We start from the raw sequence: 25627 nt of genomic DNA on the forward strand, positions 1-25627 counted from the left end.
CACCTGCAAGAGGATCCACTAACCTCCAAGTTTTATTTTGAATAAGTTCATCATATTCCTTTTGCATTGCATCCTTCCATTCATCACAATTAGTAGCTTCTTCAAAACAATTAGGTTCGCTAATTGTACAATGACTAAATTCATAGTCATGAGAAACATTACCTGAATCACCTTTAGAATACATTCCTGTTTCAAAATCGTCATACTTGCTTGGAAATTCTCGAGCATGTGTAGATATTCATAAAGGTTGGTGAAGTGGTTGTGATGGTTGCTCATATTGAAAAACATGCTCAAGAACAGGCTCTTCAAGAGCAATTTCTGGTCCTACAGAAACATTACTATCATCCAAATTTTCTTCAGCAATAACATTCTCATGAGTCAAAGATGGAAGAACCACAGACTGATCCAGAATGGGAACCCCCCCTTCAGTATGTGGAACAACATTATCAGATTCAAAATAGAACTTCTTAGATGCAAATTTCTCCAAATGAGCCAGTTGCTTATCAACAATGGAATTACTTTTATCTGATTCAAGGAAAATAACATCTCTGGAAAGAATGAACTTCTTATCCTCTTCATCATACAATCTATAAGCTTCAGAAGTAGCAGAATATCCCAAGAAAATACATTTGCGACTCCTAGCACCCAACTTGTTTGTGCCGATGTTTAGAAATTAATGCATATCATAGATAACCAAAGACTCTAAAATGTTGAACAACAGGAAGATGATTATACCACATTTCATAAGGAGATTTATTATTGATGACAGAAGAAGGATAACGATTGCGAATATAAGCTGCACAAAGCACTGCCTCTCTCCAAAACTTCAACTTAACATTCTTAAAGAACATCATAGATCTAACCATATTAAGCAAAGTTCTATTCATGTGTTCTGCGACGCCATTCTATTGTGGATTATAAGGTATGGTAGTCTGATGTTTGATTCCGTTGTCCTTCAGGTATTGTTCAAAAGCATGAGAAGTGTACTCGCCACCATTATCAGTTCTAAGAATGCCTATATTCTGTTGAGTTTCATTTTTAATCATCAAATGAAATTTTTTAAAAACATGAAACACTTGTGACTTATTCTTCAACAAATACACCCAACACATTCTTGAGTAATCATCAATAAACGTTAGCACATATTTATTTCCATTTGCAGTTGCAACATGCATAGGTCCACATAAATCTAAATGTATGAGACCTAATTTTCGTGTAGATCTGAAAGAAGAACTATGAAAAGGCTGTTTACAATGCTTTCCTAGAATAAAAGCATCAGAAGGTGTAATCTTTCTTGGAATTGTAGGAAGACCTTTAATACCTTGCTTTTTCATAATTTTGATGTTGCCATAATTGATGTGACCAAATCGAGCATGCCACAACAAGCTAGGAGACAGGATATCACTTTTTTGTGCCAAAAGAATAGAAATTTCACGAGAATTAGTAGATGAAGTACCAATTAATTTTAAGAGTGTACTTTCTTCCACATCGGTCATAACAATTGCATGAGCAGATGCTCTTCTTATCTCGATAATGCCATCAAATATATGAAAAGAATGCCCCTGCTGTCGAAGATGGATAAGAGACATCACATTTCGTTGAAACTATCGAATATAAAGTACATCGTGTAGAACATAATCTGCAAAATTCGGTATCTTCAAACGAATAGACCCAATTCCAGATGGTTTAATTTGAGACTTGTCAGCAAAGTAAATAACACCATCAATATCATCACTGAAAGTTTCAAAAAATTCTCGCCTAAATGTCATGTGACAAGTGGCTCCTGAATCCAAAATCCAAGTATCTCGCCATGAAGAAAATGTAGTGTTGAAAACATCATTGATATTAAAATTACAGTGGGAAACAATGTAATGTGCATTCTCTAATGATTTTCCCTTATCTGGTATAAGTTGATCTTTCTTTTCATTTAATTGTTCTCTCCTTTCACTAACTTTCTCCCAAGGTATTTTACAGTTAGTAGTAGTATGACCAATTTTACCACATCTAAAACATTTGATAGTTGGTCTATCATTAACATTCCTTTCGTGTCTATCATTTTGTTGTTTGTCTCCTTGATTATTTTTGCCCCCCTGCCTCTATAATTTCTCCTACCATGACCTCTACTACTTTTATCACCTTTAGAGGTTTCAACATGAGACTTCTGATTGTTTTGTGCAAGACACAAAGTTTCTACTTTAGAGTTAGGTGGAGCCTCTTTCTTCCCAAAGCCTTTTTCTCTCTCAGCTATTTTCCTTACTAGTTTATCAAATGTAATGTCTTTTAGCTGCCCACTAACTTGGAGAGATTCCAAATAATTTGAATAAATAGGATGAAGGACTTTTATAAAAGTTGTAAGTTGTAAATCTACTTTAATTCCAGTGGCTTCAATATCATGAAAAATGGCTTTTATTTCAGAGGCACTCTTCAAAGGATCATTATCCTTGATCTCCAAATTAAACAACTATAACAATCACTGAATAATTTCGAGTTCTGAGTGTGAATCATCAATTCTTTCAACTTCTTTAATGCTTTGAATGTAGTACCACAAGAAATGATATATCTTCTTACCTCTTCTGTCACCGATACAGTTATTAATGCATATGCCTTGTTGTCTTTTTTCTCCCAAATTGCATGTTGCTTCTCATTATCAAGTGGCTTTGGTGCAATTTCTTTTCCATCACTATCCTTCTTGCCTTAACTTCCCGAAATCGTTAAAAACAGGGGCACTTTTAAGCTTTCTAAACCACTCTATTTTCCTTTCAATTAAGAACAACTCCAACTATGGAAACTATTGAAGCAATAATTGTTATGTAGCCAAATATTCTTCAAATCCTTTCAAATTCAAATATATGCAATACTTCAGAAAAAATATAAATTTCTTTCTCCTCTTGTTTTAACAAAGTTGGCTTTGTGGTTTAGTGATAAGTTTCAAAAATAGCCTAGCAAAGAGCTAGGTTCAAATCTTATTAGCCTTCAAAAAATTGACCACTCTTTAATTAAAATTTTAGCCACCAAAAAATATATATCTTCGCCACAAAATTGAATACTCTTCAATTAAAAGTTTTAGTCATGCCACCAAAATATATATACTTCATTTTAAGTATCCTAGTCATGCCACCAAAATATATATACTTCATTTTAAGTATCCTTCACAAATACTTCAGTAAAAATTTTTGTATTCTTCAGAAATATTTCTGTAAAAAACTTGTATCATTCAAACTTTTTATCCTTTTCAGTAAAAAAATTGTATTCTTTAGAAAAAAATATACTTCATTTTAAGTATCCTTCACAAATACTTCAGTAAAAAATTTCAGTAAAATTTTTTGTATTCTTCAGAAATCTTTCTATAAAAAACTTGCATCATTCAAACTTTTTATCTTTTTTCAGTAAAAAAAAATTGTATTCTTCAGAAAAAAAATTTGTATTCTTTAGAAAAAAAATTGTATTCTTCAGAAATCTTTCTGTAAAAAACTTGTATCCTTCAGACATCTCCCGTTTGTAGGTAAATGTATTTTGTTATCCTTCATAAATTTTACTGTCATTAAACTCATGTTTACTGTGGTAAATGCAAATACCATGATTAAACTCTTGTTTAGTGCAGTAAATGTAATTACTAGAAAAACTTATGCCACTCAATTTCTCCAATCGTCTTTCATTATGACTGAAAGATATGAAACTTACAGAGTGTCAATAGTTGTTATCCTTCATAAATTTTACTGTCATTAAACTCATGTTTACTATGGTAAATGCAAATACTGTGATTAAACTCTTGTTTACCGCAGTAAATATAATTACTAGAAAAACTTATGCCACTCAATTTCTGATGACCAAAAGATATAAAACTTACAGAGAGTCAATAGTTTGGGCATCCCACTGCATTGCTCCACTGGTGATTAAACTCTTGTTTACTGCAATAAATGTAATTACTAGAAAAACTTATGCCACTCAATTTCTCCAATCATCTTTCATTATGACCGAAAGATATGAAACTTACAGAGAGTCAATAGTTTGGGCATCCACTGCATTGCTCCACTGGATTAACCTTCTGTTGCACTCTCCACTAGATTAACCTTAGTTTGGGCATACCATTGCGTTGCTCCATTAGATTAACCTTCTACTACACTCTCCACTAGATTAACCTTCTGATGCACTCTATCTTCATAGTCTTCATGCTTCGCATCTCCTTTACACCATAGACTTCAAATACATGGAGTTTAGGAACAACTCAACTAGGGCTTTGATACCACTGTACAAGCCCAAATAAACTCCACAATGAAAGAGCACAAGGAAAGAGCGTCATATTAATGATAAAGTTACTTATTTATACATGTGCAATCTAGGTACAAGACAGTTGTGTTTGGGTAACTTATTAACCGTAAAAGCGGAATGTAAAACTAATTACATATTCTACAATATACAATAACAATCCCAAATGATTAGTTAACATTAATAGGCATGTTAATTTTGGAATAGGGTTTTCAAAGTTTTTATTTAATTATTAATAATTATTAGGTACATGGTAAGAATTTAACTTCCATGGAATATTTTATAATATTCTTAATATTATACACAAATTAAAGGTTGAGATTCATCTCTAAAGTACTTACGTCTTTTTCGTTTAATTAAATTGATTAATTAACAAAATGTCATCTGAACAAGTGTCATATGAAATGAATTATGGTTTTTTGGGAATGTGGTAATGATAAGTCTTAGTATTGACCCATGATATTGTAACAAATCGTGATTACAAATTAAGGGTATCCATGATAAAATAAATATAAAATTTCATGGATAAAAATATTGTTAGTTTATATATGTTTAACTTATATATTAAATTTTTTTATAATTAATAATAATAATAATAATAATAATATTTTTTAAATAAAGTATAATTTATATAGTTTTATAAATTTTTAAATATATTATAAAATAAGTAATCTCATATTTATTGTTTATTGATAATATAGGTATTTCCCAATCATTTAATTTATATATTTAAGCTAATATCATAATTTAGTTAAATCGCATTATATATCAAACTTTATTATTTATAAATTAGTAAACAATTAATATCTCTCTATATATATATATATGAAAATTGCAATAAACTAATAATTATAAATTAAAAAAATCATTTTATTTTTGACTATATATATATATATATATATATATATATAAAAACTCAATATAAAAGATACATAACATTTAAACCTAGTCTTAAAGATGAATCATATTAGTTGGTTCTAAACGTGAATGAAATCTTAACATGTGATTAATCCAAAAAACTTTTTCCTACATTATAGATTACAAAAGTATTAGATCTAACATTATTATAATTATTTATATAAATCCATACAAAATATAATTTACAATGAGACAAAATTAATAATAAAATTTATTTTATTTTAAAAATTTTTATGAAATGATATTAAATGTACTTAATATATGTAATGACATGTGATTAGCATCAACCTAGTATACACAAATTCAAATATGTTATATATATATATATATATCGAATATTAAAAAAATAATATTATAATCATATAAATAATAACTTACTCCATCAAACATATGAAATTCCAAACGCGTGGAAATTTAGAACTAAAAAACTGAATTTTCAGTGTCAACATCACCATGTATTAATAAATAATATTCCATATATAAAAATATAATTTTTTAAATGAAAATAATACTAAATATAAAATAGATTAAAAACTAAAATTAGATACATAAGAATTGCATAGCATGGCATTGCTCTAAGTCCTTTTGCATGATGTTCATCATTACCATGTCCATCTTCTCTCTCCTTCACCTAGTTCATCACCATTTTTAATGCAAAATTCAGAGCCATTGGCGTGGAAGATGGCCATTTAAGAGGATCCCTAAAGGCAAAAAATTTGAACACCCCAATTACAACTATTACACTAAATTATATTTTATAAATAAATTATTATAATATATTTTAATATAATATTTTTAAAGATTGAATTTGTTCAAAATATTATTAATTTTAATTTGAAATATTAATGATAATATATTTTATTATAATTTTTATCAATTCAACATTCATATGTTTAATAATTAAATTAATTTTTTTAAATGACAATTAAAGAGATTGGTTTTGGAAATTTCAAACTCTGAGAAAATATTATACATGGTAGATGTATCAATCAATTAAAAATATTGTCAAAAATATTTTGTTGGTTGTTTGAAAATAATTTTCTGAAATCATAAATTTAAATTATATTATAAAAAATTTAAATAAATTAAATTTATTTATTTACTCAAAAATATATTATAACCCAAACTCACAATATCACTAATAATTACATCACCAAATTCATTGAAAAAGCAAAAAACTGGTGAGACATTTTTTCATGCCACGAGTGTTCAATGCATCCAGAGACGGTGTCCAGATGTCAGATACATTGTGTCACATGCTCGTTAAAACAAACATGTTTGATATGCAAGTGCAACGTATCCTACGTGTCGCCAAACCAAACACCTGTTTTCGTGTCTCCTAGCGTCTTACGACAACACGACTCCAGCGTGTTTGATATGCAAGTGCAACGTATCCTACGTGTCCCCAAACCAAACACTTGTTTTCGTGTCTCCTACACGTGTTACGACAACAGGACTCCAGCCTAAAAAAGAGGTCGACGACATTCAAAGATCGTTTAATTTAGATGTCAGACAGTCACGCATATAATTATGATGATTGGAAATTTGGATGCCCGGTTTGTTGATTGGCTTTGTTAGACTATTTCTGGTGTGGGCCTCTTAATACTATTTATAGTATTATCTTTGACTTCAATAATCTCTTACTACTTAGCGATTTGGTTGAAGGATTTAGCAAGTCAGTTAATTCCTGCAATTGGTGGTTGCTGTGGCATAATAAGACATGGCGGGTCAAACATTTTTAATAGACGAAATATATTCAAGGAAGGCGATAAGAACACTAGATTATTCCATAAGGTTGCAACTAAAAGGAATCCTGTCCTCCACATCTCGAATGTCTCTACAAGATATACAACAGGAGGTTGTCTTTTACTTCAAAAAGCAATACTCGGCATATGATGAAGTAAATATTGAAGACCAAGTGGAATTTTCTCTGTTTTTCCCTGTATGGTCAACGAAGAAGTCATTGAGCACATGTACAGACCCATCTCTGCAGATCTGCAGATGAGTTCAAAATCCATTCCATAAAATCCCACATTCCATAAAATCCCACTAATTGAAAGCCTGTTTGATGAAGATCGATCTTATCAAAGCATATGATAGGGTCGATTGGGATCTTTTTAGGTTGATCCTTCATAGAATCACCTTCCCCTATAAACATATTAATTAGATCATGGCTGGTGTCATGACAACTAAATTAGTTGTTTTGAGCCATGGTATGTCAAAAGACTTTTTTTGGATTTCTAGAGGATTGAGGTAAGGTTGTGCACTCTCGCTATTTCTTTTCATTTTGGTTATGGATGCAGTGAGTAAAGGATTAAAAGAAGCCAAGATGGTTGGAAGTATCACTAGATGTAAGGTTACATCAAATATGCATCCCTATCCCATACACTTATTGTTTGTTGATGACGTATTATGTCTTGGAGTAGTTAAGCTCTCTGAATGCTACATCTTTCACCAAATCATTACCAAATTTGGGAATACCTCTGGTCTCATTTTAAACAAAGAAAAATCAGAACTCAATACAAATTGCACAAATTGCATAAAGGAGGAGGAGACTAGGAAGATTGCATACCTATTTGGGATTTGAACCAGGTCTCTAGATGGTGGCTCAAGTATTAGGGCTTTCACTTGAAGCCTTGCAATTGCAAGAAGCAGGACTGGTCCTAGATTATTGAGAAAATTCAAAATAAATTGACCTTATGGGAAAACAAGTGGCTCACATTGGGTGGTAGGATGATTATGATCAAGGTTGTTCTTCAAGGCATCTCAGTCTATTGGATAGGATGATTATGATCATTAACAAGATTGAATCAATTCTAGCAAAATTCCTCTGGGCAGGCTCTAGAAATAATTTGAAATTCCATCAATCAAAACTCTCTATAATTTTCAAACTTATGGAGGAAGGTGGCTGGGGAATTAAAGACACAAAGTACTTCAATATGGCTCTGGTAACTAATAATTTACGGAGGGATTTCATGGGACCTGGAATTTGGCATGAAATCATAAGAGATAATTACTTTAATAACATAAATTTGGAATAGTGGGTCTTGGCAGGGCGTCGGAGAAAAAGGGTGCCTCATTTATATGGCATAGTCTGATGAAATATAAGCCATGGTTGTGAGGTAATCTCAGATGGATGGTTGGTTGCGGTAGAAAAATCTTAGTTGGATTAGATTCCATCATCAAATTAGAGGGAGTAAATATCTCATCTCTTCCCATTTTTCAGTTCCTACATGATCGTGGACTTTTCTCCCTTGCTCATATTGGTATCCCATATAACACTAGTTTTTTCTCCTCCAGTTGGTCACATGTTGTTAAGTTGGATATCCCACCAAACCTTACTTTTGAATGGGATTCCTACCATTCTAATTTATGCCATGTAGCGATAGTCTTCACAGAGAAGGATGATAGACTTACCCGGGCAGGCTACTCCAATGGAGGATTCATCTCTGCTAAGGCAATTTATTCATCGATTACTAAGGAAAATTGACAGGATCTCGGTTCTAAATGGTTGGCTTATATGTGGAGGTGGGAGGTTCCAGCAAACTTAAAATGTTTCATTTGCCCTGTGTTTCATAATCGAATCCTCACCTGGGATAATTTAGCTAAGCGAGGATTCAATGGTTCGGGGATTTGTCCATTGCGTCAATCGTCAACTGAGGAGGTGCCTCATCTATTTCTAAGTTTCTCTTTTTCGATCTTAACCTGGGAATAGGTCTCTAATATTCTAAAGACCAATTCTCTGGTGGATATATCTTCCATCGTTGCATGCCTCCATCACTGGTGCTTCCACCATCGAGCATACAGGGCACACTCATTATACATTTTTTAGGGTATATGGCAATGTAGGAATTTATGCATTTTAGAGAATAAATCTCCAAACTTGATATCCATAGCTCTGAATATTGCAGCATACTTTTTGGAAATTTGCCCTTGGAGACCTATTAGTGATATCCATAGATGGTCATATAAGAACCTAGAGAATTTCTTCCCAGTCGACTTTTTTGATGTGCCTCTATGAATGGGGAGTGCGGGTGTGGAGCCATACTAATGATCAAGGGGATATGGCACAAATGTTAGAGAAGAGGTGTTTGCCTTATGGGTGGCCATTGATTGGGTCAAGGGCCATTCCTCGCTTGAAGTTCCACCTATTCTCCATTGGATGAAGCAAATTGGGTCCATGATGGCCTCCTTTTCTTCCATCTGCTTCTACCATATATTTTTAGGGAGCAGAATCACTTGGCAGACCATCTTTCTAACCGTGGAGCCTCTGTTAGGGAAGGGCATATATGTTTTGACTTTTTGGCCAAGGGCTTTATCATTAGATCGGGGGCTTTCGCCTTTTGACATAGGTTTTGTATGTCTCTTCCCCTGGGCGTATAATTTCTTGGAGTGATTATCCGTAGGTTCCATATCTCAGATCTCAATATATGATGCAGGGCACTTTATGGTTCGAGTTTTTGCATGGTAGTTTTGTTGGTTGTATTGCCTTTTTGTTACTATTTTGATCTGTTTTTATGTTCCTACATGACTTCTCTCAGCCAAATTTTCAAAGTATTTTGAGACAATGACAGGCCAATGTTTCTTAACAGAACTTTGTATATGTAACTATATTTCATAGTTACTATTTTTTTTGAAGAAGAGATTATTTTAACGTCCACGAGGCTAAAGTTAGCTTATGGGACAGATTGTTTTTTCATCTGCTTGATGTATTCGACCCTTTTTCTATGAAGCTTCAAAATAAATGCTAAAAGCTTCTCAACAAACCCCTCGCTAAATAGATCATCCCAAGAGCTAGTTGCTAGCATATCTGGATAAATTTCCCTGTTGTCTTTGAAGGTCTCACAATCTAAAATGAATTGTTTTTTTGTTTCCATTTTTCCAGAAGAACAAAAAATGCATACTCTTTCCTCCCACACTTCCTTTCATCATTTTTACACTGAAGACATGGTCTATATTGGAATTGGGCTTAAGGAATTTCAAAATTTTAAATTATGAATGACTAGGATTTGATAATCTATGAATATTCTTTGTCTAATACAAGATCCAAAGCATAATATAGAAAGTATGTGAATCATTCTTTAGTTTCTTTGGTATGATCTTATCTTTAATTTATTAAAAAATCATTCTTGAAACGTGGCTGGCATTATAATTTGTTAAAAATTTATGTATGAGAGGTTGCTTTGGCACTTCAAATCTGCTTCATTTGGAGTGGCCACTGGGTGCATTTCCACACCACCCCCACTTTGCATAATTACGACTATGAAACTAGCTGGAGAAGCACACATATTTCTCTCTTGATTTTATTTTTTTTAATCTAACTCAAATTTATAAAAAAAATTAGTTACTTAAAGGCATTGTTTGACCTATCTAAAGACTTACAAAACATTAATATAGTTATTGTTTATAAATTAGATTAAAATTAGGGTTTAGGTTCTATATTACTTTAATATTATTAATATTTAAATAATAATATTAATATTATAAATGACATTGAGATTCTTAATATAAATAATATTAATATTAATATTAATATTAATAAATAATAAATAATTATGTTGATTGGCTTCAATAAAGTGATTGGCATATAAATGATGGAAAATAGGGCCTTTGACATATATCAACCATATTTATTAATGTGTTTGTGCTAGCCATAATGACATTGTTAATAAAGGTCTTTATCATTGCTATGCAAACAAAAGTGGGTAAGAAGTATTATATTTTTTTATTAACATTTTTTTTGGGATAAATATGATATTGTTTTTTTAAGAAAAGTATATAGGGATATGCTACATATTTTAGGTTAGTGTTTTATTAGAAAGAATAGACAAAAGCCAAAAGTGTACTCTTAGCATAGAAACATAAAATAGTATAATGTTAAAAAAAAAACTAAAAAGATTATACATATACTGAAAAATGGGTTGGATTGGCGATTAAAATAAACTATAAAATTAAAATATAAAATAAATCAAAACATAACATAAAAATAAGCAGAAGCATCACAGTATATGGTTGCACCTTGAAATGGGGTCCTAATTGTTGCTAGAGGTGTTTCCTACCGAAAAAGGAATACCAAGTTGTAATACCAAATTGTTGTTTAATGTGATAGAGGTGCTAGTCTAAGTCTCTCCTATAACATTGCCAATGCTCCATAAGTGTAAGATGTTTGCTTGATGCTCAAAGAATATATTAATGATGTACATGTACCATTGGCATATTTCCAACAACTAACACCCAATCTACCAGTGCAGCAAAAACTTTTATGTCCAAAACCTTTATGCCCAAAAGGTGTTGTATAGGAGAGGCCCCGAGTTAGCTCCTCCGGGATGGGCCTCGGTGTGAGCTTTGATATTATAACCAATCTATTTCATATCTTCAAAGTTACCTTATCCACAAACTTGAGGTGATGGATAGAATATGTTTAAAACTCATGTAGATTGCAAAGGTTGCGATATTATAATCTGTCACTTCCGCGTTCCAAACCACATTATGACGCCTCCATGTTTTTCGACGTCTTATGCTTTCTGGTGTGTCCTGCTTTTTATTACTACTGTGGTGCTGACGGGCGATATCGTGAGCGTGCACCCAACGGCTGCCCACCGTCGTAACCGGAAAGAAGGAGAAGAGGTGTGGGGAGGTGGAGGCGCAGAGGGCGAGTGCGCGGTATGCCTCGAGCCATTGTGGTTCAGTGACAGGTTCCGCGTGATCGCATTATGCAGCCATACCTTCCATTTACTCTATGCGGATGGTAGCTCTCATGGCGTTTCCCTCTTGGCCCCCTCGGCGTGGCTCTCATTTTCTGTTTCTCTGAAAATATCCTCTAATTAAATAATTATAAGTAAGTTGGTGAATCTGTCCCATATAAGATATTCCATATGTGTATATTTTGAATCAAATTTATTTTCCATGTCTTCAAAAATAATGCTTGGCATCCCTAATTCCACAAAGACAAATTTTTTTTGTTGATATCTTCACCTATCCTCATAATCTAGAGAAGCCCTCTTTGGACCAAAATCATGCTACACTCTTCCATATTCATGATCTCATGTAGTTTAATTTCTTTTAGAAAGTTTAAATTTATGACATAAACCTTCTTTTTAACGCATTTTCTATAATTTTTAGATTCCTCAAACCTCTCAATCCTATCCGTTCCTATTTGGGGACAATGTCTTTACCAAATGAGACTCCAGTCATAAAATCCCCATATGAAATTCTACAAAAGAAATTGAAATTACCAAAACCCCTCTTTGATAATAAATTCCAAGGGAAATGACAAATAATTACTTGAAATTATATCTAAAGGTTTGCTACCATTCACTTGGGAATGGATACAAGTGAAGTGAATGATGTGGCTTGATTATATCTTCACTAAGAGAAGAAAAAAAAAAGGGAATCCTCTAGAACCCCTCGATTAAGTGAAACCTACGATTAAGTGAAACCTATTATGGCTTCCTGCTATGTTGATTACCTAATGGATTAGAATTGAGGAACTTAACCTTGTAGCTTATTATAAAAGGATGAGGCTTTGTTAAATCTCAAATTATAAACCACAAGATGGCTCTTATTGCAACATCTAATCTCCATGTTGCTTAAGTTGATGAGGTGTAAGATTAATTTTGTAATACAACATCTTTGATACGTAGCAAATCTAATGATCTTTAAAGGATTAGTTTAAATAATCAATCACTTTTTTTTCATAAATTCAAAGTCTGACTCACCAACTTATTTGATTTATATAGTGTTGGAAATAATACTGAGAGGGGGGGTGAATCAGTATTATCTAATTCTTTTAATCAATCTTCCTTATTTGTTCTTTGAATTATTTTTGCATGTCAGTACCATAAAATAATGAGCATGAACAAGGAAAAACAGATAGTCACACCAAAGAACACAAGATGTAAGGTGGAAACCCAATGTGGGTGAAAACCACCTGCTGCAATATGTCTCTATCTTCTTTCAACTTAGAAACTTATTTTACAATGGTTTTGTACTGGTGCAGTCCTTTACCAGTACGCAGGCTGCAACCTGCAGAGAGCTACAACTCTCTCTCTCTCGTTTTCCAGTGTCTCCTGGAAGGGAGCTACAACCCCCTACTTCTTTTCATAAAGCATCAATTGAACATCAAGTACATGAAAGTTACAGTTCACTACAGTTATCAGATCAGCAATAATAGAACTAACCCAGAACACCTTATCAACAGAAAAAATTCAATCAACATAACTTTTTAAGACAGGTACGCAGTTTTCCCTTCTATGGCCTGCGTCGCTACCCAGTTCACCTTCTGCTTTCCTGCGTCTACCCGCAGAGATCCTTCTGCCGCACTGCATGCCCACACACTATTCCTTGAACTGCGCTGTGTACTGTTACTGCAGGGACGCACCCAAAGATACTATCGCGCCGCGTACTGTTACTGCAGGGACGCACCCAAAGACATTATCACGCCGCGTACTTTTACTATGCGGACGCACCTGAACCTTAGTCTCTCTGCGTACCCACGCAGCTCTTCTTCTTCTGCTCTGCGTACCGACGCAGGTATCCTTCTTCTGCTCTGCGTACCGACGCAGATCTCCTGTTTTTGCACTGTGTCCCGACGCAGATCTCCTGTTTCTGCACTGCGTACCCACGCAGCTCTTCTGTTAAACACCTGCGTCCTTATGATTAGGGCCGAATAGGCAGTCCACCAGAGCGGCACAGTTGCTCAGATCTGATCATGCGCTCGAGAGATCACCCTTCACAGATTCGCCTTCAACTTCCCTTTCATATAGATCAAGCTTTTAAGACCATAACCCAATATTTCAGATCTAAAGATATTCAATTGCAAAAGATACTTAGCCAAGAGATCTCCTTTGCTTTATATAGGCAAGCTCCTCCTAAAATCATGGAACAATACCACGAGCCGACACCATAATAACCCAAAACCGTCGGCTAAATACCAAGAGTAAAACATAAGAAACCCCACGTGTGCTTTTCTCTGCCTTGAAATGTGTGCACTGGGGGGACGCACCTCCTGAACGGCTGGCCTGCGTATCTGGACGCGGTCCCTGCATGGTGTACCTGCGGGTACGCACCTTATGATCTGATTTCCTGCGTACTTCTTTATTTTCAACAAAATGAGGGCCTTGCCACGAGAGTTGCCATCAAGTACAACATTTGTAACATATAGCCATACCAGAAACATAATGCCAACAATCTCCCCCTTTGGACTTGATGGCAACCTACACCATAATAACCCAAAACCGTCGGCTAAATACCAAGAGTAAAACATAAGAAACCCCATGTGTGCTTTTCTCTGCCTTGAAATGTGTGCACTGGGGGGACGCACCTCCTGAACGGCTGGCCTGCGTATCTGGACGCGGTCCCTGCATGGTGTACTTGCGGGTACGCACCTTATGATCTGATTTCCTGCGTACTTCTTTATTTTCAACAAAATGAGGGCCTTGCCACGGGAGTTGCCATCAAGTACAACATTTGTAACATATAGCCATACCAGAAACATAATGCCAACATTCTCCCCCTTTGGACTTGATGGCAACCTCACAAACCTCAGTTTCATTCTCCCCCTTTGACATCAAGGGCAAAGGGGTATGCTCCCCCTACGATCATGCTCCCCCTGAAAATGAACCAGATCTGCAGCAAAGAACCATAATCCACCATGAAAGAGATAGAGATATATTACAGCTACTTCCAAGATCTCCTTCTGCACATCCTCCATAATGCCAACAATGCATTATATGCTCCCCCTGAACCTGTACCATCAATGAGAAGAGGTTCAACAATAAGATGATGCATCAACAACCCCCAGCATTTGCCTGAGGTATTCAAAAGTGTCCCTGGGCAATGGTTTGGTGAGAATATCAGCAACTTGTTCCTTAGAAGGAACATACTCCAACTTGACCTTTTGTTCAAGTACTTGTTCCCGGAGAAAATGGTACTTGATTGGTATGTGCTTGGTTTTTGAATGCATAACCGGATTCTTTGAGATGCTGATTGCACTTGTGTTATCACATAAGATGGGGATAGGTGGTGTACAAGTGATTTGAAAATCCTGCAAAGTCTGCATCATCCAAAGGAGTTGAGTGCAACAAGATGCAGCAGCAACATATTCCGCTTCAGCTGTAGACAAGGCAATCGAACTCTGTTTCTTGTTGAACCAAGATACCAGTCTGGAACCCATAAAGAACGCACCACCACTTGTGCTTTTCCTGTCATCCACGCTTCCGGCCCAATCTACATCTGTATAAGCATGAAGTGTAAGATATGTATCTCTAGGATACCATAAGCCATAATTTTGAGTCCCTTGAAGATATTTGAAAATTCTCTTCACTGCCTGAAGATGAGTCTCCTTCGGATTTGCCTGAAATCTTCCAACTATTCCAACTGCATGCATGATGTCCGGTTGGGTACCTGTCAAATAAAGTAAACTTCCAATCATAGATCTGTAGGTTGGTTGATGTACTGCTGCAGATTCATCATTTGCACTGAGGCTACATCCTGTGACCATGGGTGTACATACTGGTTTTGCATCTTCCATACCATATTTCTTCAAAATCTGTTTGAGATACTTGGTTTGAGATAAAAAGATTCCTCCTTCCTTTTATTGGATTTGCAAACCAAGGAAATATGTCAGTTCTCCTAACAAATACATTTCAAATTCTTTCTGCATGACCGAGGCAAAGCTTTGACTCATAGCTTCTTCATTGCTCCCAAAAATAATGTCGTCTACATACACAACAAGTATTAGCAATTTGTCATTTTCAACTTTTATATAAAGATTGCTATCTGCTGATCCTTTTGAAAAACCTTGTTGATGAAGATATTTGTCCAAATGGTAGTACCAAGCCCTTGGAGCTTGTTTGAGACCATAGAGAGCCTTTTTCAATCTGCATACAAGTTTTGGATCATTTCCAAGAATGAACCCATCTGGCTGTTCAATGTATACTTCTTCTTCCAGGTCTCCATTCAGAAAGGCTGATTTCACGTCCATTTGAAATACTTTGAAGTTTTGAAAACTTGAGAGAGCAAGGAACATTCGGATGGCCTCAAGTCTTGCAACAAGAGCAAAGGTTTCTTCAAAGTCTATTCCTTCTTGTTGCGCATACCCTTTACAAACAAGTCTGGCTTTGTTTCTAATTACTTCTCCATTTTCATTCAATTTGTTTTTGAAGACCCATTTTGTTCCGATAACATTCTTATCCTTTGGTCTAGGAACCAGCTCCCAAGTGTTGTTCTTTTCGATTTGCTCAAGTTCTTCATCCATTGCTTTCACCCAACATTCATCTTTGCATGCTTCTTTCACATTTTGTGGTTCAGTAGAGGAGAGTAATGCCAAATAGCTTGAAGCTTCTGCGACTGTTCTTCTTGTTTGTACACCTGCTTCTTTCTGCCCCATAATCTGAGATTCTGGATGATTCTTCTGAACATATCTGGATGGAGTCTTTTCTTCTATTCTTGTTTGCTCTTCTAGTTCTTCTTGAGGTTCTTCTTCTTCATTATTCTGTCGTTGGGGGTAGCCTTCATCTTCTTCTTCATGATGTACTTGCCTAGGAATGTATCCCTTCTCATCAACCACTACACCAATGCTGTCAACAATTCTGCCAAGTCTTTTATTGTAGCATTTGTATGCTTTGCTATGTGGAGAGTAACCAAGAAGAATGCCTTCATCTGCTCTAGGTTCAAGTTTGCCAAGCTGCTCATCAGTATTCTTGATATAGCATTTGCTCCCAAATATTTTGAAGTGCTTTACCGAAGGAGTCTTACCACTCCAGAGCTCATGAGGAGTTTGAGTGCTGTTCACCCGGACATTTGTTTTGTTGAGAATAACAGCCGCAGCATGTGCAGCTTCACCCCAGAAAGTTGCGGGAGTTCCTGATTCATCAAGCATAGCACGAGCCATTTGTTGGACTGTTCTGTTCATTCTTTCCACAACTCCATTTTGCTGAGGAGTTCTAGCTGTAGAGAATTCTCTTCTTATCCCATGTTCTTCACAGAAATCGAAAAATTCATTTGAGGTAAACTCCCCACCTCTGTCGGATCTGAGGCACTTAATTTTGTGACCTGATTCATTTTCAACCAAGGCTTTGAAGGATTTGAATTTTTCAAATGCTTCATCTTTGTGCTTCATAAGTCCTAGCCAGACAAACCTGGAGAAATCGTCAATGAATAATATCAAGTATTCTTCTCCTCTAGGTGTTCTTTTCCTTAATGGACCGCATGTATCTGTATGAACTAGCTCAAGAGGCATGCTAGCTGATCCTTCCTTCTCTGGAAAGTTAGTTCTGGTTTGTTTTCCAAACTGACATGATTTGCATATGGTGTTGTCAGGAATTTTGATATCTGGAAGATCACGAACTGCCTGATATTTGCATGCTTTCCTTATTTGTGAAAAGCTTAGATGCCCTAACCTTCGATGCCATAACCAATGCTCATCATCCTTGCTCAGATAGCATTGTTGTTGTCCTTCTTCAAATATGTACAGATTATTTGGAGTTCTTTTGCCTTTGATCACTGTTTTACCTGTATCAAGATCACGAACAAGACATCCATTTGATCTGAATATAACCTCGGTTCTTTGATCACACATCTGGCTGACACTTAGAAGATTATGCTTCAATCCATCAACATACAAAACATTTCCAGCCTTGACCTTTTCTTTTAACTGGGCAATGCCATTTCCTTTTATAGTTGCAGGAGTATCATTTCCAAAAGAGACTTTCTTTCCCTTTTCTAGAGCAAAATAAGACTTGAGTTTTTCTTTATCACCTGTCATATGCTTCGAACATCCACTGTCAATATACCATAGATTTTCCTGTCCCTCTGCATAAAATGCTATCCCACATCTTTCTGTTTGAGGTTCCTTTATTCTCCATGTTTTGGTGCTTGAGGCTTGTTCCTTTTTCTGCTGAAACCTGCTCCTGCATTCAGAGTCTTCATGACCAAAGTTATTGCAAATAGAACATTCAACTTCATTTTCAAGAACCGAAAAGTTGTTATAGGTCCTGTTTGTAATCCCTGTCATACTTCTTTGCTTTTGAGCTTCCCTAGTCATGATCGTTTTATATGCAACACATTGAGCTGCTTTGTGACCAAAGTTATGGCAAGAAAAACATTGTCCATTGAAGAAACTTCTGCGGTTATTGAATCTACCAGCCAACTGATTGTAGTTTCTATTTTCATCTATTCTTGAACCAAATTGAGAAGATTTTACCTGTGGCTGGTTGTAGCTTTTGTTCACCCTTAAGATGGATTGCCCTTGATAGTTTCTGTTTGTAATTCATTCCTGCTTTACCTGTTGATCTTCTTTGTTCTTTTGCTCATTTCTTCTTGCTGCATCAAGATAACTTTTTGAGGTGGATGCTTGAGAAGTTTCTCCATTATAGCCCAGACCTGTCTTGTTTAGAGGAGACCGCTGCACATTGATAATCTCATCCAAAGTTTCAGATCCTTTGACAAACTTGAGATTAATAGCTTTTGTTTTCTCAATCTCTTTTCTAAGACCAACAATTTCACCTTCTAATTTTTCAAGATGTTTTTCCTTTTCATCAATTTGAAATTGTAGAGTATCAATGATCATGTTCTTTTCTTCTATACATCTCTTGAGTCTAGTAATTTCATCATAAAGGTTATCCACATCTACAGCATCCATATAATCATCATCTTCAAATGCCATTAACAACTTATATTCATTACCTTGTTCATCTTCATCACTGTTTGATAGACCATCACTATCTTCATGAGTGTAGTAGCTTTTCTTATTTGCGTTCTGTTTCTTGTTCCATCTAGCAGGTTCCTTTCCTTTATCCTTATAAGGACATTTTGCAGCATAATGACCTACTCTTCCACAAGCAAAGCATTTAAAAGGTAACTTACCTCTGAACCTTCCAGAACCCCTTTGAAGATTTTTGACAAAATTTGATTTTTCTTCCTCTTCTTCTGGGACGTGGCTTGCTTCATAATAATCTCCTTTGCCTGATGCCTTGAAAGCAGCTTCTCTTCTGTCTGATGGACCTCCCTTTCTCATTTCATAAGCAGTTAGAATTCCATGTAGCTCAAACATAGTAAGAATTCGTAGATTTTCCTTTTCTTCTATTGCAGATACTTTAGATTCAAACTTGGGGGACAATGATCTTAGATCCTTTTCAACCACAATAGCCTCTTTTATTTCTTCACCCAAATTTTTCATACAATTAACAACCTCATCTACCCGAAGAAAATAGTTAGCCACACTTTCATCATTATACATTTTGAGAGTCTCATACTGAATTCTGAGAGTTTGAAGTTTAGCACGCTTTACCTGTTCATCTCCTTCATAGCTCGTGACAATTTTGTCCCATATCTCTTTTGCGGATTTATAGTGCATTACCTTCATGAATTCTGATTGAGATATACATCCTAATAGAGTACTGATTGCTTTCGCATTTGTTTCATACTTCTTTTTCTCGGCTGTATCTGTAGGAGTAGCTGAAGGAAAAGCATAGCCTGTCTCTACGATGTCCCAAACTTCTGTACCAAGAGATTGAAGATAGACAGTAACTCTTACCTTCCAATAATTGAAGTTTGTCCCATCAAAAACCGGTGGCCTGATTGATGCTTCTCTCTCGTAGTTGCTCATGATGAACGATCTACCTTCAAGCGATCAAGCTTCTCTGAAGGACCTGCTCCGATACCAATTGTTGGAAATAATACTGAGAGGGGGGGTGAATCAGTATTATCTAATTCTTTTAATCAATCTTCCTTATTTGTTCTTTGAATTATTTTTGCATGTCAGTACCATAAAATAATGAGCATGAACAAGGAAAAACAGATAGTCACACCAAAGAACACAAGATGTAAGGTGGAAACCCAATGTGGGTGAAAACCACCTGCTGCAATATGTCTCTATCTTCTTTCAACTTAGAAACTTCTTTTACAATGGTTTTGTACTGGTGCAGTCCTTTACCAGTACGCAGGCTGCAACCTGCAGAGAGCTACAACTCTCTCTCTCTCGTTTTCCAGTCTCTCCTGGAAGGGAGCTACAACCCCCTACTTCTTTTCATAAAGCATCAATTGAACATCAAGTACATGAAAGTTACAGTTCACTACAGTTATCAGATCAGCAATAACATAACTAACCCAGAACACCTTATCAACAGAAAAAATTCAATCAACAGAACTTGTTAAGACAGGTACGCAGTTTTCCCTTCTGTGGCCTGCGTCGCTACGCAGTTCACCTTCTACTTTCCTGCGTCTACCCGCAGAGATCCTTCTGCCGCACTGCGTGCCCACGCAGATCTCCTGTTTCTGCACTGCGTCCCGACGTAGATCTCCTGTTTCTGCATTGCGTACCCACGCAGCTCTTCTGTTAAACACCTGCGTCCTTCTGATTAGGGCCGAATAGGCAATCCACCAGAGCGGCACAGTTGCTCAGATCTGATCATGCGCTCGAGAGATCACCCTTCACAGATTCGCCTTCAACTTCCCTTTCATATAGATCAAGCTTTTAAGACCATAACCCAATATTTCATATCTAAAGATATTCAATTGCAAAAGATACTTAGCCAAGAGATCTCCTTTGCTTTATATAGGCAAGCTACTCCTAAAATCATGGAACAATACCACGAGCCGACACCATAATAACCCAAAACCGTCGGCTAAATACCAAGAGTAAAACATAAGAAACCCCACGTGTGCTTTTCTCTGCCTTGAAATGTGTGCACTGGGGGACGCACCTCCTGAACGGCTGGCCTGCATATCTGGACGCGGTCCCTGCATGGTGTACCTGTGGGTACGCACCTTATGATCTGATTTCCTGCGTACTTCTTTATTTTCAACAAAATGAGGGCCTTGCCACGGGAGTTGCCATCAAGTACAACATTTGTAACATATAGCCATACCAGAAACATAATGCCAACAATCTCCCCCTTTGGACTTGATGGCAACCTACACCATAATAACCCAAAACCGTCGGCTAAATACCAAGAGTAAAACATAAGAAACCCCACGTGTGCTTTTCTCTGCCTTGAAATGTGTGCACTGGGGGGACGCACCTCCTGAACGGCTGGCCTGCGTATCTGGACGCGGTCCCTGCATGGTGTACTTGCGGGTACGCACCTTATGATCTGATTTCTTGCGTACTTCTTTATTTTCAACAAAATGAGGGCCTTGCCACGGGAGTTGCCATCAAGTACAACATTTGTAACATATAGCCATACCAGAAACATAATGCCAACATATAGTGACTAAGATTTGTGGCGAAAACATAAAACCCTAACCACAATGTTATTTATCAAGATAATCTCATCTTTTAATATTCATTTATATTTAAAAAAATAATAGAAATAAATTATCATATATTTTTTAAAAATAAAATATTTTTATTTGAAATTTTCAAAAAGATAAAAGTGAGAACACTTCATTTAATAAGTTTAAAGTCATGGGGGAGAGACATTACGGATATATGAATTGAATTTAGTGAAATATTGTATTTTGGTTTATTAATATTAAAAAATAATAATATATTTTAAATTTGTTTAAAAATAGATAAATAAAAATTTAAATATTTTATTATTAATTTAATGTAATAAAATGTTATTTAAAAAAGAAAAAAAGAAAAATGGCTAAGATAAATGTTAAGGTAGGGTCTCCCTTCCTATAAAGGATTCAAAGGCATTATAGATACATGAATTGAGTTAAACAGTTAAAAGGTGATACAATGACATGATTGATTATATGAATTAAGTTCAACACTAAAAGGTTGATCCTATTACGAAATTTATTTTAGAGACTACAGCCTTGGCATTCAAAATGGTGTGCAAGTTGAGATATTTTATTTTGGTGAGACTGGTCGCTCTATCACTCAACGGATTAGTGAGCATTCGGCTGACTTGAGACATGGTAGGACCAAGTCCTCAGCCCTGGCTGAACATGCAGGGAAGACTATGCATCATGTATGTATAGAAGAGGCTCAAGTCATTGCCAAAGTTGCGCAGTTTCACCATCGCAAATTTAGAGAGGCCCTGGAGATTGAAAAAAGGCCGAATAATCTTAATAGGGATGATGGCTGGAAGATTAGCAGCTGCTGGGTCCCAGCCTTGTCTTCCTAGCCTCCTCATTCCCCTTGTGTTTCCGTCTTCCCCCTCCTTTAGTTTCGTTTTTGGCGGATTAGTCCTAGTTTTAGGGTATTAACCTTGTCCCGTTTATGATAATATTGGATTTATTAGATTAGATTTTTTGGTTCCATTATTTTGATTACATATGCTTCCTTTACTAATGTCTAAAAAAAAACCCTTTTAAACCTTATAAGTAATAGTATATTTACCTAATGGCACATTTAACTTTAATAATAGAATATTGAGTATATATTGAGTATTTAATAAATATAATTCGGTTATTTATATATTAAAGGAGACATTGTTTGCCAATGACCATTAGGTTTAAAAGAGAATTAGATAGTAGTATAAATAAATATATATATGATATAACAATAATATTGTTATTCTAGTATTAATAAACGTGAATATTACTTTATTCTAATAATAATAATTTTTTAATAAGAACTCTATTTATTATTGGTATTATGAATTATTAAATAAATATGGATTCATTAATAAACATAGGTGATTATTGAATAAATAATTGAATGGTAAATTTTTTTACCGAAGATAACTAAATTCTAAGATTAACATTTATTTATATTTAAATAATATTAGAATGATAATATTTATAGATTATTATACTTAAAAAATAAAAGAAAATAATAAACATGGATATTATATTTTTCAATAAGTTTAATCTTAGATATTATTACAACTATTTTTATGTTTATAATTACCTGTTTTAGCTATTATATAGGACCATTATATGTAAATAATAAATATTAAAATAGTATAATTTTACTTAAGATAACTAAATTCTAAGAGTATCGTTTATTTATACTTAAATAATAGTAGAATAATAATAATTATAGATCATCTAATAAATATATGACCATTATATTTAATACTCATATGATTAAATGATTTTAATCTTAGATATAATTTAACTGTTTTAGCTATTTATAGAAATGTTAATAGTTAAATTAGTGGTTTGACCGGGATCCTTAGGTCAAATTAGTCGTTGGCAATATAGCCGTTGGAGTCTCTGCACACTCTATTTAATCAGCTAATCCGGATTGGTTCTTCAACTTGTCCTGACGATGAACCACACTGGTTGGTTCGAAACGCGTCGACAAAAGATTGGTTATGTGATTTTGCCGAAGATTATCTATACAATGTTATGGATCACAGAGGTCTAAATTCCTTAATATTTTATTTTAATTAGCACAGGCGAAAATTTATCATTTCCATGTTTAACAATATAAATAAACTTGAGATGTCACATCATTCTTTGAGAGCAACTATCATAGCCGTGCACGCAAGCTCTTTCGAAGGAATCCACAATATAAAATAATAATTAATGGGTTAAGATTATCCACTCCGGAGATTTTATTCTCAAAATGTTGAAGGGGTGTCAATTTTTAAATCAGAAGTCTGCTTTTGGTGTGAAATTATCGAATTTACGGCAAAAAAATTGATAAGCTTCTTGTTGGGAGGTTTGAAATGATAAGATGGTAAATGGGTTTAAGCCATAATTCCAAGCCGTATGACCATTTTTTTCATTATTGGTGGGTGGCCACCCTAGAGACAATCAAGGCAATATCAGCGATGGCATGGCGGCCATCGTTTGTCTGTCTGGACTTGTAGAAATAACAATGATTTAAAGGCTTGCTTGCCTCCTCTCCCATGTCAGATCTTGCTGCTCTGCGATGCCTGCTTTAGAGATGGGATATTATTGATCCACAGAATATCGTCTGGTTTTGAGGTTTAGTTTTTATAATCAGCCTGCAATTATATTAGAGAGAGAATGATTTTAGCCATTGTGGTATCCCTGTTGCTGTTCTGCGCTGGTATGGCCATGCTGGTGGCGTTCTATCTCTGTCTTGTCTCCTATGTGTCTCTGCATCAGAGGCGTGGACAGCAACAGTTTGAGGAGAACAGGAAGGTTCCCAAGCAACAGGGCCTTTCGGAGGCTGACCTCCAGCGTTTGCCCACACTCGAATGCCTGAAAGAAGAAGAGCGGACTCCGCAGAGCGAGTGCGCGGTATGCCTCGAGCCACTCCAGATTGGTGACTGGTGCCGCGTGATTCCAGCATGTGCCCACGCCTTCCATGTGCATTGCGCCGATGCGTGGCTCTCAAAGCGCTCCGTTTGTCCCATGTGCAGGACGAGCGCCGCTTACGAGAGCGGGGAAAAGAATGGTGTGAATGGTTGCGCGCCTGCGGCGGCGTTGGCCCAAAAGGAGGGGCGGGATCACGATCAAGAATTGGGGCATCTCCCTCAGCCTCCTCCTGCTGAGAGTGTCGTTGTTGAAATGCCGATAACCCTAACGCCCAGAGACTGTTGAGGATGCTTTGGTTGGTATAGGACAAGTTTTTGGGTATCGGACAAGTTTTTGGGTTAGAATCTGGGTAAAATAATTCAAGAAATTTTGTAACAGTAGTGTTTGAATTGTGTTTTTCTAATGAAAATGGATTCAGTGCTATCAAAAAATTTTGGGGCATCTAAAATTTTAAAGTTTGACAATTGTATTTACAAAAATAGTTGCCAGATTTTACAAAATATTACCTTTCCATGATTTTCAGGGCAAAGAAAACAATCTATTTAGACTACTACCCACATGAATGGATTAGTCTTCCTTAATGACCTTAGAGAAAATTTAATTCAGGTTGTTGAATTGAGGTCTCTGTGATCCATATCAAGTTTAAGAGAAATTTTTCGGCGTAAATCACAAGATATATCATTTGTCCACGCGTTTCGAACCAACGAGTGTGGTTCATTGTCAGGACGATGAACCACACTTGTTGGTTCGAAACACGTCGGCAAATGATAATATATCTTGTGATTTAGGCCAAAAAAATTCTCTTAAACTTAATCAGGTTGTCATTTATGTTATAAAGATTTCTAGTTTTTGAAATCTTTAATATTTTTGAAATCTCATTCAAAAATGGGCGTTAGATAAATTTGTCTTTCCAGTGTTTGAATCTTGTTTTTATGGTGGAAATAGATTCAACACCATTAAAACTTTTTTGGTCATCCAAAATTTTAAACCCTGACAAGTGTAATCCAAATTTCCCAAAATTATCAAAACCTTTCAAATATTTCTATTATTTTCCTGACAAATTTGAACCCTCATCAGATTATGCGTCCACAAACATATTTTTTAACCAATTATTTTAACCCATTATAAATGGTGGAGTTAAAAATTAATTTTGATCTTAATAATATATTTGAAGTAATATGTCAGCTTATTCTCCTGCACGAAAACAAAAACAAATTTCAAAAACAAAAACAAATTTCAAACTATAATTCAGGGTTGAGAGTTTTATACGGTTTCTTCTACAATGTAAGACATACATACGCGTGTTGTATTA

At 35.4% G+C, this 25627-nt stretch overlaps 1 protein-coding gene across 1 annotated transcript; it reads left to right on the top strand.

The window, feature by feature from the left end:
- The first annotated feature begins 23942 nt into the window (after window positions 1-23942).
- LOC149140094 (E3 ubiquitin-protein ligase ATL23-like) lies at window positions 23943-24608 on the top strand. Its single transcript, XM_089452160.1, has one exon. The coding sequence runs from the start codon at window positions 24061-24063 to the stop codon at window positions 24598-24600; it is 540 nt and encodes a 179-aa protein (XP_089308286.1). The 5' UTR covers window positions 23943-24060; the 3' UTR covers window positions 24601-24608.
- The last annotated feature ends 1019 nt before the right edge of the window (window positions 24609-25627 follow it).

Source organism: Pinus tabuliformis, chromosome X (assembly GCF_031772625.1).
Source record: "Pinus tabuliformis cultivar Carrire ecotype Pingquan chromosome X, CPIR1, whole genome shotgun sequence".
Lineage (NCBI taxonomy): Eukaryota > Viridiplantae > Streptophyta > Pinopsida > Pinales > Pinaceae > Pinus > Pinus tabuliformis.

Excerpts from the sequence above, each read along its gene's own strand:
- LOC149140094 (XM_089452160.1), top strand. The coding sequence starts at position 24,061 with ATGATTTTAGCCATTGTGGTATCCCTGTTGCTGTTCTGCGCTGGTATG.